Source organism: Seriola aureovittata, chromosome 1 (genome assembly GCF_021018895.1).
Source record: "Seriola aureovittata isolate HTS-2021-v1 ecotype China chromosome 1, ASM2101889v1, whole genome shotgun sequence".
In the NCBI taxonomy this organism is placed as follows: Eukaryota; Metazoa; Chordata; class Actinopteri; order Carangiformes; family Carangidae; genus Seriola; species Seriola aureovittata.
In genome coordinates this window covers 11,909,427-11,924,032 of record NC_079364.1, presented here as the reverse complement: position 1 = coordinate 11,924,032, position 14,606 = coordinate 11,909,427, and the positions used below count along the sequence as shown (strand labels likewise).

The 14,606-nt window shown below is 41.8% G+C and overlaps 2 protein-coding genes across 2 annotated transcripts; both read left to right on the top strand.

Annotated features, from left to right (window-relative positions):
• Nucleotides 1-125: 125 nt before the first annotated feature.
• On the top strand, nucleotides 126-9,791 carry ercc5 (excision repair cross-complementation group 5). The gene is made up of 15 exons (XM_056381470.1): nucleotides 126-354; nucleotides 987-1,162; nucleotides 1,303-1,418; nucleotides 1,885-2,004; nucleotides 2,302-2,359; nucleotides 2,764-2,907; nucleotides 2,987-3,197; nucleotides 3,585-4,541; nucleotides 4,625-4,905; nucleotides 5,795-5,914; nucleotides 6,636-6,849; nucleotides 7,563-7,707; nucleotides 8,361-8,561; nucleotides 8,646-8,730; nucleotides 9,036-9,791. The coding sequence occupies exons 1-15, from the start codon at nucleotides 267-269 to the stop codon at nucleotides 9,543-9,545; spliced, it is 3,426 nt and encodes a 1,141-aa protein (XP_056237445.1). The 5' UTR covers nucleotides 126-266; the 3' UTR covers nucleotides 9,546-9,791.
• A 359-nt stretch (nucleotides 9,792-10,150) lies between these two features.
• Nucleotides 10,151-13,111, top strand: mettl21e (methyltransferase like 21e). The gene is made up of 5 exons (XM_056381481.1): nucleotides 10,151-10,420; nucleotides 11,645-11,784; nucleotides 11,885-12,002; nucleotides 12,120-12,217; nucleotides 12,525-13,111. The coding sequence occupies exons 1-5, from the start codon at nucleotides 10,369-10,371 to the stop codon at nucleotides 12,849-12,851; spliced, it is 735 nt and encodes a 244-aa protein (XP_056237456.1). The 5' UTR covers nucleotides 10,151-10,368; the 3' UTR covers nucleotides 12,852-13,111.
• The last annotated feature ends 1,495 nt before the right edge of the window (nucleotides 13,112-14,606 follow it).

The window sequence follows — 14,606 nt, the reverse complement described above, 5'->3', positions numbered from 1 at the left end:
CAGAAAATGGATGCTGCCGGAAGCTGGCGGTGTCACAGGCGAATGTGGGCCGACTTGAATAACTCGGAACCTTTGTGCGTAGTCAATATTTTCTTTACGGACAAAAATACTGTTACCATAAACGTTGAAAAGTGCCGCTCTGGTACGCTCCAGTGGTTTAGGAGTAGATTCAAGAAAATGCTCAGTTTAGTCGAGCATAGTTCACTATTTGTCGTGTGTTTCAGGTTTTGACATTCACAGTTTGGGTGAGCTTTGTTACAGTTGTCATGGGAGTGCACGGACTGTGGAGGCTGCTGGAGAGCACAGGGAAACCCATCAACCCTGAGACACTGGAGGGAAAGATCCTTGCTGTTGGTATCCTCAACCTGGTGATCTATTACATGGGAGCTATTATATACTTTTAAAATATAATCAACACTAAAACCCAATATGAAAAGGTTTATGATACATTTTTGGTACTGATTTGAAGTCACTGGGTCACATTACATAAAAGCTATTGAAAGAAAGGCATACCTTTTCTATAAAAATTATTTTATGAAATAGAAGATGCACCAATATGAAGCGGTGTCCTATTTTGCCGATGTAGAAATCATTTGTGGTATTGATTTGGAGACACCGGGTCACATTGCATGACAGCTGTCGAAAAAAAACATTGATTATTCTGTATTGAAACATTTATGTAAAAAAAAAAAAAGAAGAAGCATATTAGCAGGTTTGCCACATGAAGCCTAGAATTTGTTTAATCATAACTTTCACTAATATAGCCAACTCAGCAATGAAGTATTAAAAAAAATATTGGAATTGTTTGAACATTATTTTGTTGTCGTCCTTAGGTCATCTCCCAGGAGGGAGCGCACATGGTGAAACTGAGTAATAAGACAAAAACTAAATAACTAATAGTATCTTCACCATGGTATGTTGTCTCTTGTATTGATGTAACTGACGTCTTTTAAGCCATTACATTAACCTTAACAAGACACTTCCAGACATCAGCATATGGCTGAACCAGGCTGTGAAGGGGGTGAGAGACCGTGATGGCAACAGTGTCCAAAACGCCCATCTCCTCACTCTCTTCCACCGCATCTGTAAGCTGCTCTTCTTCCGCATCAGGCCAGTCTTTGTGTTTGACGGCGACGCACCTCTGCTGAAGAAGCAGACTCTGGTAGGTCCAGTGGCTGCTGGAGAACCACGTAAACATTTTGTGTAAATGTTTTCTAAACAAACAGATAAAGGCCATTCCTACCAAAGGGATGTAATTTACATCCATCACTTCATGTGGCTGTGGCTGTGGCTCTCCTGCAGGCTCTGAGGAGGCAGCGGAAGGAGGAGTTGACCCGAGAGTCCAAACAGACCAATGAGAAACTCCTCAAGACATTCCTGAAGAGACAAGCTATCAAAGCTGCACTTGGAGACCGCAGGTGAGGGACAGTGGCAGTGTAAAGGTGGAGGGATGGCAAAGAAAAATACAACATCAGTGTCCAGAAAGAGCTGAGTGGTTATGTCCTCAGTCTCTGGAACCACATGACAACCAAACATTCATTGTAGAAACCAAGCCTGCTTAAGCTTTCTCTTGTGTTTTTATGAACATAAGACACTTGGTCTACATTGTTATTTTATTTTCGTATATTTCTAAGCACGTGCCTTTCCAGATACTGTTATTATATCTCTCCTTTTTTATATACTTTGTATTCTGTTAATTCCCCTAATTCCCAATAAAGTCTTAAAATCTTAAGTGTTTCTCCTCTTTCCTTGTCTACTGTCTAAATAGATCATCTCTTTAAAAAAACTACAAGATTCAAGATGAACTGTCTACTCTCTTAGCAGAGTCATTGTAATCTCAGTGGTTTTGTGTGAAGTATCCCTCTTGTTTCTTCCCTGCCACAGTCAGGATCCTCTGCCCAGCCTCTCCAGCGTGACGAGAAATGAGGTGGACGACATGTATGTTCTGCCAGCCCTGCCGCCTGCAGAGGAGAAGGACGAAAGCAGATCAGATGCCTGGGAAAGGTTACTATTCACCTGTTATCATGGATAAAGTGGAGAGTAATTCAGTGAGAATATGTGCAGTCCACACCAGAGTTTTACAGCCACCCTCTGCATGGTCATAACGTGAATTTTTTAAATTATTTATATAGTTTTGTTTTCAGGACCTCCTTTACATAAACAGAGCTAACAAATAACGAAATACTAATTTTCATTAATCATTGACAGGCACATAGCAAAATGTACTGCTTTATTTAATATTATTTTACCCGTGTAATACTGGTACTATCATCATTTCAATGTGTTCCCCTCACCTTGCAGCTCAGAAGAGGAGCAAGACAAAAAGTCGGAGGAGATGGACAGTTATAACATCTATCAGGTGAAATTATGTCACACACTAGAGCATCAAATTATCTAGCATCACCACCAAATAATAATCTTGAAATGCTTTGTGTTTTAGTAGGGGGATATATCAATATAATGTTAATGTTAAGAGATGAAATATTATGTGGAATTTTTGTTTTAATAGTATTTTAATATCACTGGCTCTGTGACAGTAAAGTGATACAGTGAAATGAAATCAACAGCGAAGGCCTCTGTTTGTCCATCATATCTTCTTACAAACGATTGTTACATAACTGTGTACATGTCATTATCTTGAAAGTGTTTAGAGTCACGTTTAAAAAAAAAAAAAAAAAAAAGAAATCATCACATATCACTGTAGTATGTTCTTATGTTGGTTGATAATTGACATTTGAAGCCAGATTGCTCTCCGTGTTCCAGGGAGAACTGTATGAAGATCCCAACTCAGTGGACATCAACTCAGAGGAGTTTGCCAGCCTGCCTCCTGAAATGAAACACGAGATACTCAAAGACATGAAAGAGTTTTCGAAACGTCGCCGGACCATGTACCAGAAACCTCCAGAGGTAAAGATCACCCATCATTCAAACTCACGCACAATCGCCCATCTCCTCTCATCACGGACACCTCTTCACTCCCTCTTAGCTTTCGGGAGAATTTTCCCAGTACCAGTTGGCCGGCCTGCTGCATAGGAACCATCTGAACCAGCGTCTGGAGAGTGTGCAGAAAGAGATGAGCCAGCGGAGTGCCGGCGGCGCCCCACAGCTCTACCAACAGGACGGGGACCAGCAGGATCGCAGCGTAGAGTCACATCGACTGGTTTCAGAAGACCATTCCCACTATATCCTCATTAAAAGTGAGGCAGTTACGTTGATGCGTGTACTCAGTCATGTCAGGACCATGATAGCTTCAAGTATTTCACAGGAAGAAAAGAAACAGTTCCCTACATAGTCACTGCTCACAACTGTATTATTACACAGTACAATAAAGTAGTACAGCAACTGTTCAGTGTAATACTTTACTCCTCTAAATTGTATTTGTAGCTTTGGTGCCATGTTTAAATCCATAGAAACCAGGGGTTGTCTGGAAGGTAGGAAATTAATTTATATTCTTATGGTGTGAATTAGACAGCGGTTGTTGTAGAGTAAAGGTTGCATGATTTGTAGAGTTCTCCTTTAACAGGGTTTCTTTGTTAAAAGAGACTGCATCATATTAAACACACTACTACACTTTTCTTGCTCAGGCTCCACAAAGACTAAGACTGCCCCCGAGAGCGAACCTGCAGCTGCACCCTGGTCTGGGAGCTCCCTGTCAGGCTGCAAAAGACGAGCAGTGGACAGACCCCAGCCCCTGTGGCGTCCTGTTTGTGAGGAAGAGGAGGAGGAGGTGCTGGGCCCCTCCTCAGAGGACTCCAAACCCTCAGCATCAAAACCAGCTCCTGGAGACGCATCACCGCCCTCCCCTCGTACACTCGAGGCAATCCAGGCTGCAATGAACGACAGCTCGGATGAGGAGAAGGTGGACCAGGATGAGAAGCATGGTAGAGTGTCTCCACGTACACTGCTGGCAATACAGCAAGTTCTGGCTGAGGAGGAAGACGGTGCGGCTGGACGTAGGACTCCAATCAATGGCTCATCCACCAAACTGCAGGTGAATATTCATCGCCCTGCACCACAAGTGGTCATCAGCAGCTCAGAGGAAGAGACCGGACCTGATGATGCAAAGTCTTTACCTAATGATAAAAAGTCAGACTTTAAGGAGAACTCACCCGGCCAAAGTGTACATGTGGAAGATAGTTTGCTTGTTAGTAGTTCTGAAGATGAGATGGAGGAAGTGATTGGTCAGAGAAATAAAGCTCTTCACCTCGCAGTGCAGCAACAACCTCGCGCGAGAGAGATTCAGTCAGAAGAGGAGACAGAGAAAAGAGCGTTGGCAGAGGATATAAGGATAGGAAGTAGAACGAGGACAGAGAAACAAGAAGAGCTGGAGAGAAGAGAAACGGGACACAGACGGATCACAAAGAAAGGGGATCTGGTTCCACAGAGTTCTGCTGCTTCCAGTCAAAACGCACCTCTCAGTGCTGAGACTGAAATTCGCCCTGTAGTGTTAGAGCAGAGGAGGAAGAAGTCCACCGAAGCTCTAGACGAAAGGAATGGAGATGATGTGAAGTCAAAGGGCGGTGAGGAGAGCGAGTCAGGAGGTAAAAGCCAGTCAGATCAGACTTATTCATCATTTCTTAAAAAGTAGATGTCATTAAACGTGCTGTGCAATGTGTTTCCTCAGAGAGCTTCATCGAAGTCTCAGAAGAAGAATTTAAAGAGGAGGATGCAGATGATTCACTTATTATAAGAAGAGAGAAAGGAGCTCCAGCTGAGGTCCAAGGGGATGGGACAGAGGAAAGTTTGTACGAGGCTCCAGCTGCTGATCTGAAATCAGAAGAAGAGGAGGAAGAAGAAGAAGACGACGCCACAGAGGGACAGAACCAAGAGAAAGAGCTGAAGGAGGCGACAGAGACGGAGTCTGGCTCAACTCCGGCTGTCAATGAATGGGAACACCTGGATATGGTTAGTATTTCTGTCACATTAATTGATTTAAAAAATATTTATCTGCAATTATTTTTGATAACCTAGCTAAATGGCTGCACATTAGCTTCTCAAATTGCTGCTTTTCTTTGTCTTATGTCATGATAAACTGAAATTATTGTGGTTTTGGGTAGTTTTTTTTAAGATGTAATCCCTGGCTTTGGAAAGTTGTGATCAGCATTTTTCGCTTTTTTATACATTTTATAAACCAAACAACTGATCAATTAATCCGGAAAATAATTTCCAGATTATTTGATAGTGAAAATAATCTTTAGTTGCAGCCGTACAGTATTGTTTAGAAATCTGAGAGTCAGACTTTAATGTCTGATTTTACTTCACCCAAACTGCATAAAATATACTTTACTAAGGACATTTTGCAGTTGAAAAATAAACATGTCTTCTGGTGGTGGTCAAATTATGTAATGCCATCACTTCTAAATTACCTTAAACATATCTCTGACATACTCGTACTTCAGTTCTTTGTTATTTATCAGCTGACATACACAAAAATATCAATATATCTGCAATAAGATAATATGAACCTGCTGAATTATTGGTTTGCTGTTGTTGTTATGTCAGTTAAGTGTCTCACTACATTTATAGAAGCTAGCCCAAAAAGAGAAAGAGTCCATTATTAACACACACACTTCATGTAACGTTTCAGGGGGCTGCAGCATGGCAGCGCAGAAAGGCAGACAGGTTTTGAATGACATGTTTGAACTGGTCAGCTGCAGTTTAGACCTGTCAGCAGAATAATGTATATGAGCCAGGGCTGATGCCAAGGTTGTGTGTGTGTGTGTGTGTGTGTGTGTGTGTGTGTGTGTGCGTGCGTGCGTGCGTGCGTGCGTGCGTGCGTGCGTGCGTGCTGCAGGAAGAGCTGGAGGCTCTGGAGAGCTCTCTACAGGTGGAGCAGAGCAACCTGAGGGAGCAGAAACAGCAGCAGGAGAGGATGGCGAACACAGTCACCGGACAGATGTACCTGGAGAGCCAGGTGAACCAAAGACACGATACAATTAGGAAAATAGCCGACGTATGAACTTTCTATAAAAAAAATTGTGATTACAAGAATAAAATTTAAAGCAGAACATGTAAATACTCACACATACACTCTGTCACTGTGACTCACATATGACAATCCAGAGCAGGTGTCAGACCAACTGTGGGATAAATTTCTTTGTGGTGCCTCTGCCAAAAATTCCCAGAGCTATGACGTGCATTCAGTATTACTTGCTGTGTGTGTGTGTGTGTGTGTGTCTGTTAACTCACTCACACTTTTAAATATCACAAGCTGTCAGCGTTTTCTCCTGCATAAAATCACTACTAATATGAAACAAAGTGTCGGATCTTTATTAATCCCCAGCGGTCACCAGGGATTTGTTTTTGATAACGAGCTGCTAAGAGCGAAGGAATTTTTCAGGAAGGAATTTACTCACTGTCTGTTGAGGGGAAAGGATTATTTTTAAATGAATTAACTTGCAAAAAGAAAAACTACTTAGGAATTTACTGCTGCAGATTTTAAAATCACAATCCAAAATGTATTAAAATCTTGGCAAATAGTATCAGTGACATCTAGAAATGAGAAGAAAGCTTTAAAAGAATTAGGCTTCTAAAATGATATGAAAAACACACAAACCACAAGATGCTTGCTGAGAGTTGTCACCTTGGATATAGTGCCTTTGTACAGGAAGTGACTGTTTCCTGTGTGAAACCAGGAGCTGCTGCGTCTGTTTGGCGTGCCGTTCCTGGTGGCGCCGACGGAGGCCGAGTCTCAGTGTGCAGCTCTCGACCGCACCGACCAGACTCATGGGACCATCACAGACGACTCAGATGTGTGGCTGTTCGGAGGGCGACATGTGTATAAAAATTTCTTCAGCCAGAACAAATATGTCGAACACTACCAGTACAGTGACCTGCAGAACCAACTGGGTCAGTGCTCGCCATCAACTGTGTGTGTTTACAAGTATTCAAATATAGTCAATTAATGTCCTATTTATCATGTTACCACATAATGGCGTCAATAAGGTTGGAAGATCCATGAAGTGGACTCTCTTTCTCTATTTTGATGCAAAATACACATAGAAAAAATCTAAATCCTACCATTTTCTCTCCCCATGAAGTTTTTTTTTACTGACTTTTCTCAGTTTTTGCACATCACAGCCTACTTTCAATCAAATCGATTTAATCAAGTAACGACTCAATATCCTGCTGAATGCAGAAACACCACGAAATGGCATGAAATAATGTCATTTTATGAGTCTCTGAAACCTGCAGACTGACATATGCTGACTGTACGCTGCTCCAGAGGAACATATTTATTCAGTTTTTATTCTACTGAAATGGGAGAGTAGGGTGTTGAAATAGTGCTAAGGTAACACATCATATCAGGAATCTGATAAGCTAATATTGGACATATCAACAACAGGTGTTAGTTGGTGACGGGCTGTCAGCAAACTGACCACAGAGTACACAAGCCTTTACCCTTTTACTCTCTACCACACTCTTTCTTTCCTTTCCAGATTATGGCAATCTGTAATCATTCTCTCTCTCTCTCTCTCTCTCTCTCTCTCTCTCTCTCTCTCTCTCTCTCTCTCTCTCTCTCTCTCTCTCTCTCTCTCTCTCTCTCTCTCTCTCTCTCTCAGGTCTGGACAGGACTAAACTGATAAATCTGGCTTACCTGCTTGGAAGTGACTACACAGAGGGTGTGCCAGGGGTCGGATATGTGACTGGCATGGAGATTCTGAATGAGTTCCCAGGGCCAGGGTTGGAGCCACTAACACAGTTTAGGTGTGTTTGTTCCAGGGTTTGGTGGAAGTTGGAAGCAGATAATTCTGTTTATTAATGTGTCTGTCAGCAACTCAAATAAGTGGAGGATGCTGTACAAATAATATAGTAAAATACAGTTTTAATAATATGAAATGTTTTCATAGGAGAAGCTGTAATTGTTCACCAGTATTGTACGTTAATAAACACAGTAAAATGTTCTTATATCTGCTTACAACTACTTTATAGTGTGTTAATATATTATTTTTTATTAAATTAAATTAAATTTTATTATATTATTACATTTGTTCATTGCTTCTAAGTGCTGAATAGAGGGACTTAAAGTAAAGTGTTACCAAACCTTTCATACTTAATCCCTCCAGTCTCTCCCTACTCTGTCAAATACATGACAAATGTGTAATATAAACTTATTGTTAAAGTTAATTTATGAATCATTTATTAACAATTCAAAACAAGTTCTACATTGATAAAGGGGTTACAGCTTGATTATTTCTGTAATTTTAAAAAGATATACATTACTTCCCTTCCATGACTTAAATATTTAATGTAAATGTATTATATCCCAAAACATATGTGTTTTGGACTTTACAGTTACAAGTTTTGACAAAATATGTGTGTACATTTGTGTGTGTCTGGTTATTGTTTCTTCCTTCTAGTAAATGGTGGTCAGAGGCTCAGGAAAAAAAGCGTCTCATGGGTGATCCTCGGGACACGAAGGTGAAGAAAAAACTGAGGGACCTAAAACTGCAGCCTGGTTTCCCCAACCCTGTGGTGGCTCAGGCTTACCTGGAACCGGCTGTGGACCAGTCAGACAGCTCCTTCTGCTGGGGACGCCCACAACTCGACATGATCAAAGAATATCCTTTCTCCCTTTGTTACCGGATCAGTGTTTGTGTGCGTGTGTTTATGAACGTGTGAATTTTCCTGAGCCAATCTCTCACGTTCTGTCTGAGTCGTTTCGGCTGGAGCAGTCGGAAGACGGAGGAGACTCTTCAGCCTGTGATCAAGCAGCTCAACGCCCAGCAGGTAACAGAGAGAGATCTCAGGGCAGTAAATGGAAGAAAGAAAAAAAACCTCACTATAATCCATTTGTAGGAATATAATTGAAACATGATCATTGGTGCCAGTGAATGGATACCTGAGCTCATAAGACAAAAAAGGTAGAGAGCCGCTGCTCTAACAAAGTCACATTCTCAGTCCACTGTCTCAGTATCCCTGTCTCTTGAATGTCTCCAGTTTTACTGTGTAAATTTGAAAGAGTCAGGATGGACAGAAATAAAACCACTATGTCATCTTACATCTTAATTCTATCTCTCACTGTTTGGTTTCAGACTCAGCTGCGGATCGACTCATTCTTCCGCATGGAGCAACAGGAAAAGCAGGCGATCCGCAGCCAGCGACTCCGCCGAGCAGTCACCTGCCTGAAGAGAAAGGAGAGAGACGGAGGGGAGGAGGACAGTGAGGAGGAAAAGCCTTCCCCAGTCAAACCCAAGAAAGGGAAGGCGGCAAACAAGAATGCAAAGAAAGGAGAAGGGGGGAAAGAGGAGGAGAATCCTGTGGCAGGAGGAGGGTTTCTGGGGTCGGAGGTGATTGGTGAATCTTCGCCTACACCTCTCAAGGATGTGAGCAGCACCAGCCAGGACTCCCTCTCAGTGAAGGTCGTCCCTCAGTCTACTAAGAGTCTACCTCAAAGGGTCAGGGGCAGCAGCAGCTCCGGCGAGGACAGCGATGGTGGCTGTGAAGTCGCTATGGTTACAGCCCGATCTGTCTTTGAAGGCAGCCGACGAGGCCACAGAGGGAAAAGCACAAGAGGGAGAGGAAAGGGAAGAGGGAAGAAATAGTGAAAAAAAAGTCTTTGCAATTGTTATTAAATATTAATCGCAGAACACGTCACACACTCCTAAATAATGTCGGTCATATTATGTTTGACATTTACAATGGAAATGTGAAAATGCATCATGTCATTAACAAGTATGAATTAAGTTTTGTCTGTGTTATAGAATATGTATTTTGTAAACTATTTATTAGTGGTACATTTGTGAGGGGATAACAATATATTGCATAAAGTATTTCCACAGTAGACGTCAGTTTGGCTCAAACTTGTCATTTGTTGTGCCGAGGTGTTCACAGTGAGAATGAGACAGGTGCCACACATCCCTTACATTTCTGCCAGGCTGTATTTCAGCTGCCCTCTACTTACTGCATACACTCCTGCACTCCTGCCCTGAACACACACGTGTATACACTTTTACTCATATGAAAAAAATCAGTTATATCTGCATTAGGTTCTGCTTTAATTTGTTAGTTAAATGTGTTAGTTTTTTTTTTCGTCTTTCTTAATTATAATCATATTACTCCTTTCCCTCTCCGGCCTGGTGGGGCAGGTGCTGCTGTCAGTCAGTTTTACAGCATGAGAGAGGGGGGTGAAGCATTGCCCAGGGAGAGAGAGATATGTGGAGGGGTTGAGCAAGAAGTTAGGAAACACTGTATTTGTGGGGAACTTAAAACCATAGAAGGTTAAAGGCCTGCTAGATATCTGGATCCAGACCGACTTAAATCCAAAGGACTTCATCTGGGATCACAAACCAAGAACAGCAGTTGGCTGCTAAAGGTTTTTTCTGTTTTGGGCATCGTTGCCCTCCTCCTGCTTGGACTCCTTCAGACATGGAGACTCAGCAGCCCAAAACCATGGAGGACTCCAAAACTAAACAAGAAGGTGAGAGTTTGGAGTCATATACAACAGGAAAAGAAAAGATTTTTCTTTGTTATTTCAGTGGCATTAATTAGTGCTGGAAGTTGCGTCAAGGTCAAAATTTGAAGCAAACATGTTCTTTTTGAAACTTGCAAGAGGTTTTATGCCGGCATAGTAAAAGTTGAATCCCATAAACCAGCTGAGTATAAATCTAATGTCAGAGCTTGCAAGACATGTGTTGAAATATTTATTCCCTGTAAACAACTGTGTCTCTGCTTGTTATTGATAAAAATAACAGAGATATTTATACACACACAAAAGCTATAAATTGAACTCCTGGACCTCACTCAACCTTTGCATTGTTGCTCTGTGGGCTCCCCTGACCTTCTCTCTAAACCACTGTTGCATAACTGAAGTTGTGTGTCAGACCCTCTGAGTAGCCCTGAGCACTGACACATAGCTGGTGCCTGACACACTGGCATGATGTTACAGACAAACACAACAGGATCAGATAGGCATTATGAGCCTAAATGTGATTTATTTATAGATCGGAGAATTAAATGTTACTGGCAATATGATATGAAAGAAAACCATGTTATCGATTATGTCATGATCAAAGTCATTTTGAGACTGTAGCTGGTAGGATTGTTAAACTTAATTACCCCATCTATGAAGATTTTTGCTTCCAGTCCTCTACAATGGAGGAGAATTAGGTTTTGGTTCACAGTGAAAAATTGCATTAAAAAAAATAAAGCATGTCTTTCCAGATAAAAAAAAAACTCCCTGTTAATATTAATAATCCACAGCCCTCACTATGAAAAATGTTTCATAGGAGTTATTGCATCTTCTAATCAAGCAGCATCAACAGTTTCCCTTTGCAAATACAGTTTTAATGTGCAACTTAATGTGCAACTATAGCAACTTCTATAAATCACAAGTAACAAGGCAGGTACACAGACGAGTCGTTTTAAGATGAAAAACAAATCAGCAGTGTGTTCAGCTCAAGTGCAACTAATAACATTAATTACAGCTACATACCATCAGGTGTATCAGTAAATAATGTCAGTGAGCTGGAATACCTGTAACCTGTGCTGCTGCTATTGGCATCTGCTGTGAGCAAAGTCCATTAGTCTGTCTTGGGTCAGTTTTGCATTTACAATATCACACTTTGTAAACTTTGGTTTGAGAAACACTGTATAAAAATGTTTTATTTTTATAATTCCATGCCCGTCTCTCCTGTGGATGCAGAGCTAGCCAACGCTATAATGGCTCGGCGTTCCCTCCCCACTGTCATTGGCCCGGAGGCCTGGGAGGGATACAGCTTTTCTGACCTGGAGATCCGCATCAAAGAGTCCACAGACCTGTACGGAGCTGTACTGTGGCCCTCGGTGCGCCCAAGCTTACACACTCATCCCAACATTTAGCTGCTGCATGGCCTCTTCGGGATGAAACTGCCAGTGAACTGTAAACTTGTGTCTCTCCCAACAGGCGATGGTGTTGTGTCATTTCTTAGAGACCAACCGGGACAAATACAACCTGACAGACAAAAATGTGATTGAACTGGGAGCTGGGACCGGACTCGTCACCATTGTATCCAGCCTGTTAGGTACGCAAACTAAACAATCCAGTGATCATCTTTGGGAGACGTATTGATTTTCAGTCCCTCTGACTTAATTGACTTAAGTCATTGCCTTTAACACTCAGCTGCACTGTCTCTCTTCAGGTGCTAAGGTGACCTCCACTGACCTACCAGATGTGTTGGGGAACCTCCAGTACAATGTTATGCGCAACACCAAGGGCAGATGCAAGTACATCCCTCTGGTAGGTGTTTATATTTATATTTCATACTGTAGGGTTGATAAATGTATGAAATATATTCAGATACATTCAAAAATCCAGCCAAGGTACTGGTGACAAAACAACCATCAGCAAGATGTTACGCTTTGTTTCGTTTTAGTTGTTTGTCTTGGTGTATATTTGGGTTAAGGACCAAATCTACTCTGTCATTCCGTGATATTTCCAGTGAAACAAAAGTCGACTTTTTCTTTTTAAAAAAAACAAACTTTCGGAGGTCGAATATGTTGGTTTAATACTGATTAAATCCACCCTAAACAATCTCTGTTTCCAGGTCACCGAGCTCATCTGGGGTAAGGAGGTGGAGCAGCGTTTCCCACGCGCCACCCATTGTTTCGACTACATCCTGGCAGCCGACGTGGTGTACGCCCACTCGTACCTGGAGGAGCTGATGGATACCTTTGACCACCTGTGCCAGGAAAACACACAGATCCTCTGGGCTATGCGTTTCCGCCTGGACCCAGAGAACAGCTTTGTGGATCGCTTCCGGCAGCGCTTCCACCTGGAGGAGCTGTACGACCTCCCCAGCCTGAGTATCAAACTGTACCGAGCCTGGAGGAAGGACAGGAGGACCAGAGAGCAGGGAGAGGCTGCTGCCTGAGAGAGAACTCTTTATTGTTTCAGTGTTACTCCTGAATCAGGTCACATTTGGAAACTGTCTGGTGTTGTAACGGTAATGTCAAGTGTTTCCATGGGTGTCGTATAAATGTCTTAAACATTGATACCTCATGCTGTTCATAGTTCGACGTGTCAAAATATCATATTTTTACGCATTGTATTACATTATTTAAGGTATTTATTGGTGTATTTATTTTTGTCTATTAGACACATTTCAATATAATAAAATACCATTTAACAACATGACAGCCTCCATTTATTGCTTTGCATTTCATTTATGTGTTCTTTAATAAACTGTCAACTCCATATGTCTGGATACACTCAAGGCTTTTTCATATTGGTGTTTAATAAGTGGCTGCTTTGGATTCATCATCAAGGCATTCACCTTAACCAACGACACCTGTGCTACAAATGATGTCACAGCGTCACATTAGTGAAGAACAACCTCTCCTGACTTCACGTGGACCATGTCGGGATTTATCCCTTTTCATAATATAATATACAGCAGGAAAACTATATATTCTATAACTATATCACCTTAAACACCGTCTTCCTTTAACCAAATGTATTCAGCGAATCTAACAAACTCAGTGAATATAAAACTACAAAAAATTGTTTAAAAGGTTTATATTGCTCTTTTTTTTATGTTAACACCTCTATAAGACGTCCTTGGGTAACATCACCAGTAAAACACTTTTAAGGAGGTCAAATTTAAGATCACGTCCATGTAGGGCAGTATGTGCTGCTTCAGTAACATGAACACCAACATGTCGCACAATTTTTCTGTGTTTTGGAAACTCACCAGTTTGCATGAATATCTTGGAATGAGTCAAGTTAGAGCCACTTGCAATTAATGTGACCCATTAAATCTGATATCTAATATATGATTTTAAATCCTCCAACATTTTAAGGGGCATCTTCAGTCTTGTGATTCCTTGTCTTTTTGCCCACCATGTGATGATGTGTGTTGTTTGGCTGCAGGAAGAGAGGAGTGGTGAAAAGGCGGATTAGAGAGGAACAGAGAGGTTCTTTAAAGCCAGTGGCAGTGAAACACCATGAGTCATTGTCAAAACAAACAACCACACAACAGCTGAAAACTGCCCGCCGCAGACCTGTACAGATATCCATTAACCTCATGACTGTTTTCACAGCCTCTTTGACAAACATCCTTTCACATCCTTTTGAGAGACAGAGCTAAAACGCTCCCTGTCATCAAGCTGAAAAACCAAATAAGGCTGTTCCACATCTACAACACAGCTGGGCAATGACCTCACCACTGTGTCCTCTCTCCCACTCCTCATTAACGTGTCAAAGCACCCGCGGGTCCTGGATGCAGTTCAGGTTTTGAGATGGGAGAGGATTTATTTTGACTAAACCAAAACTGGGTGATACCTCTTGGTGAAGCGCTGTCAAAATATAACCAATGGAAATCTAATTGAGTTTTATATTACAGGAGCCCCCTTCTTCTGTACGGGGGGTTGGTACATAGGGGTTGCATGCCAGCCTGATCCTGTTACTTCCCATCTCTGGTGAAGCACTTGAAGCCATTGCAGGAAAAGCATACAACACAGGAAAGTTCCAGATTACCTTTTTTAAATAGACTCTTGGCTTGATGAAAAAAAAAGCTGATAAAAGCATTGCAGAAGAAGAGACACAAACTTAACAGAAATTGAAATCAGTTTATGAGGCTTTTAGGTTTTGGTGGCAGCACAAACACCTAACGGCTGCCTGCCAAGAT

What these genes read in the sequence shown, in the direction of transcription:
- ercc5 (XM_056381470.1), top strand. Translation starts at nt 267, where the DNA reads ATGGGAGTGCACGGACTGTGGAGGCTGCTGGAGAGCACAGGGAAACCC. An exon ending in TGCTGAAGAAGCAGACTCTG is followed by an intron (nt 1,163 to 1,302) that starts GTAGGTCCAGTG and finishes GCTCTCCTGCAG; the next exon opens with GCTCTGAGGAGGCAGCGGAA. An exon ending in CCACTATATCCTCATTAAAA is followed by an intron (nt 3,198 to 3,584) that starts GTGAGGCAGTTA and finishes TTTCTTGCTCAG; the next exon opens with GCTCCACAAAGACTAAGACT.
- mettl21e (XM_056381481.1), top strand. Translation starts at nt 10,369, where the DNA reads ATGGAGACTCAGCAGCCCAAAACCATGGAGGACTCCAAAACTAAACAA. An exon ending in CTCCAAAACTAAACAAGAAG is followed by an intron (nt 10,421 to 11,644) that starts GTGAGAGTTTGG and finishes CTGTGGATGCAG; the next exon opens with AGCTAGCCAACGCTATAATG. An exon ending in CATTGTATCCAGCCTGTTAG is followed by an intron (nt 12,003 to 12,119) that starts GTACGCAAACTA and finishes GTCTCTCTTCAG; the next exon opens with GTGCTAAGGTGACCTCCACT.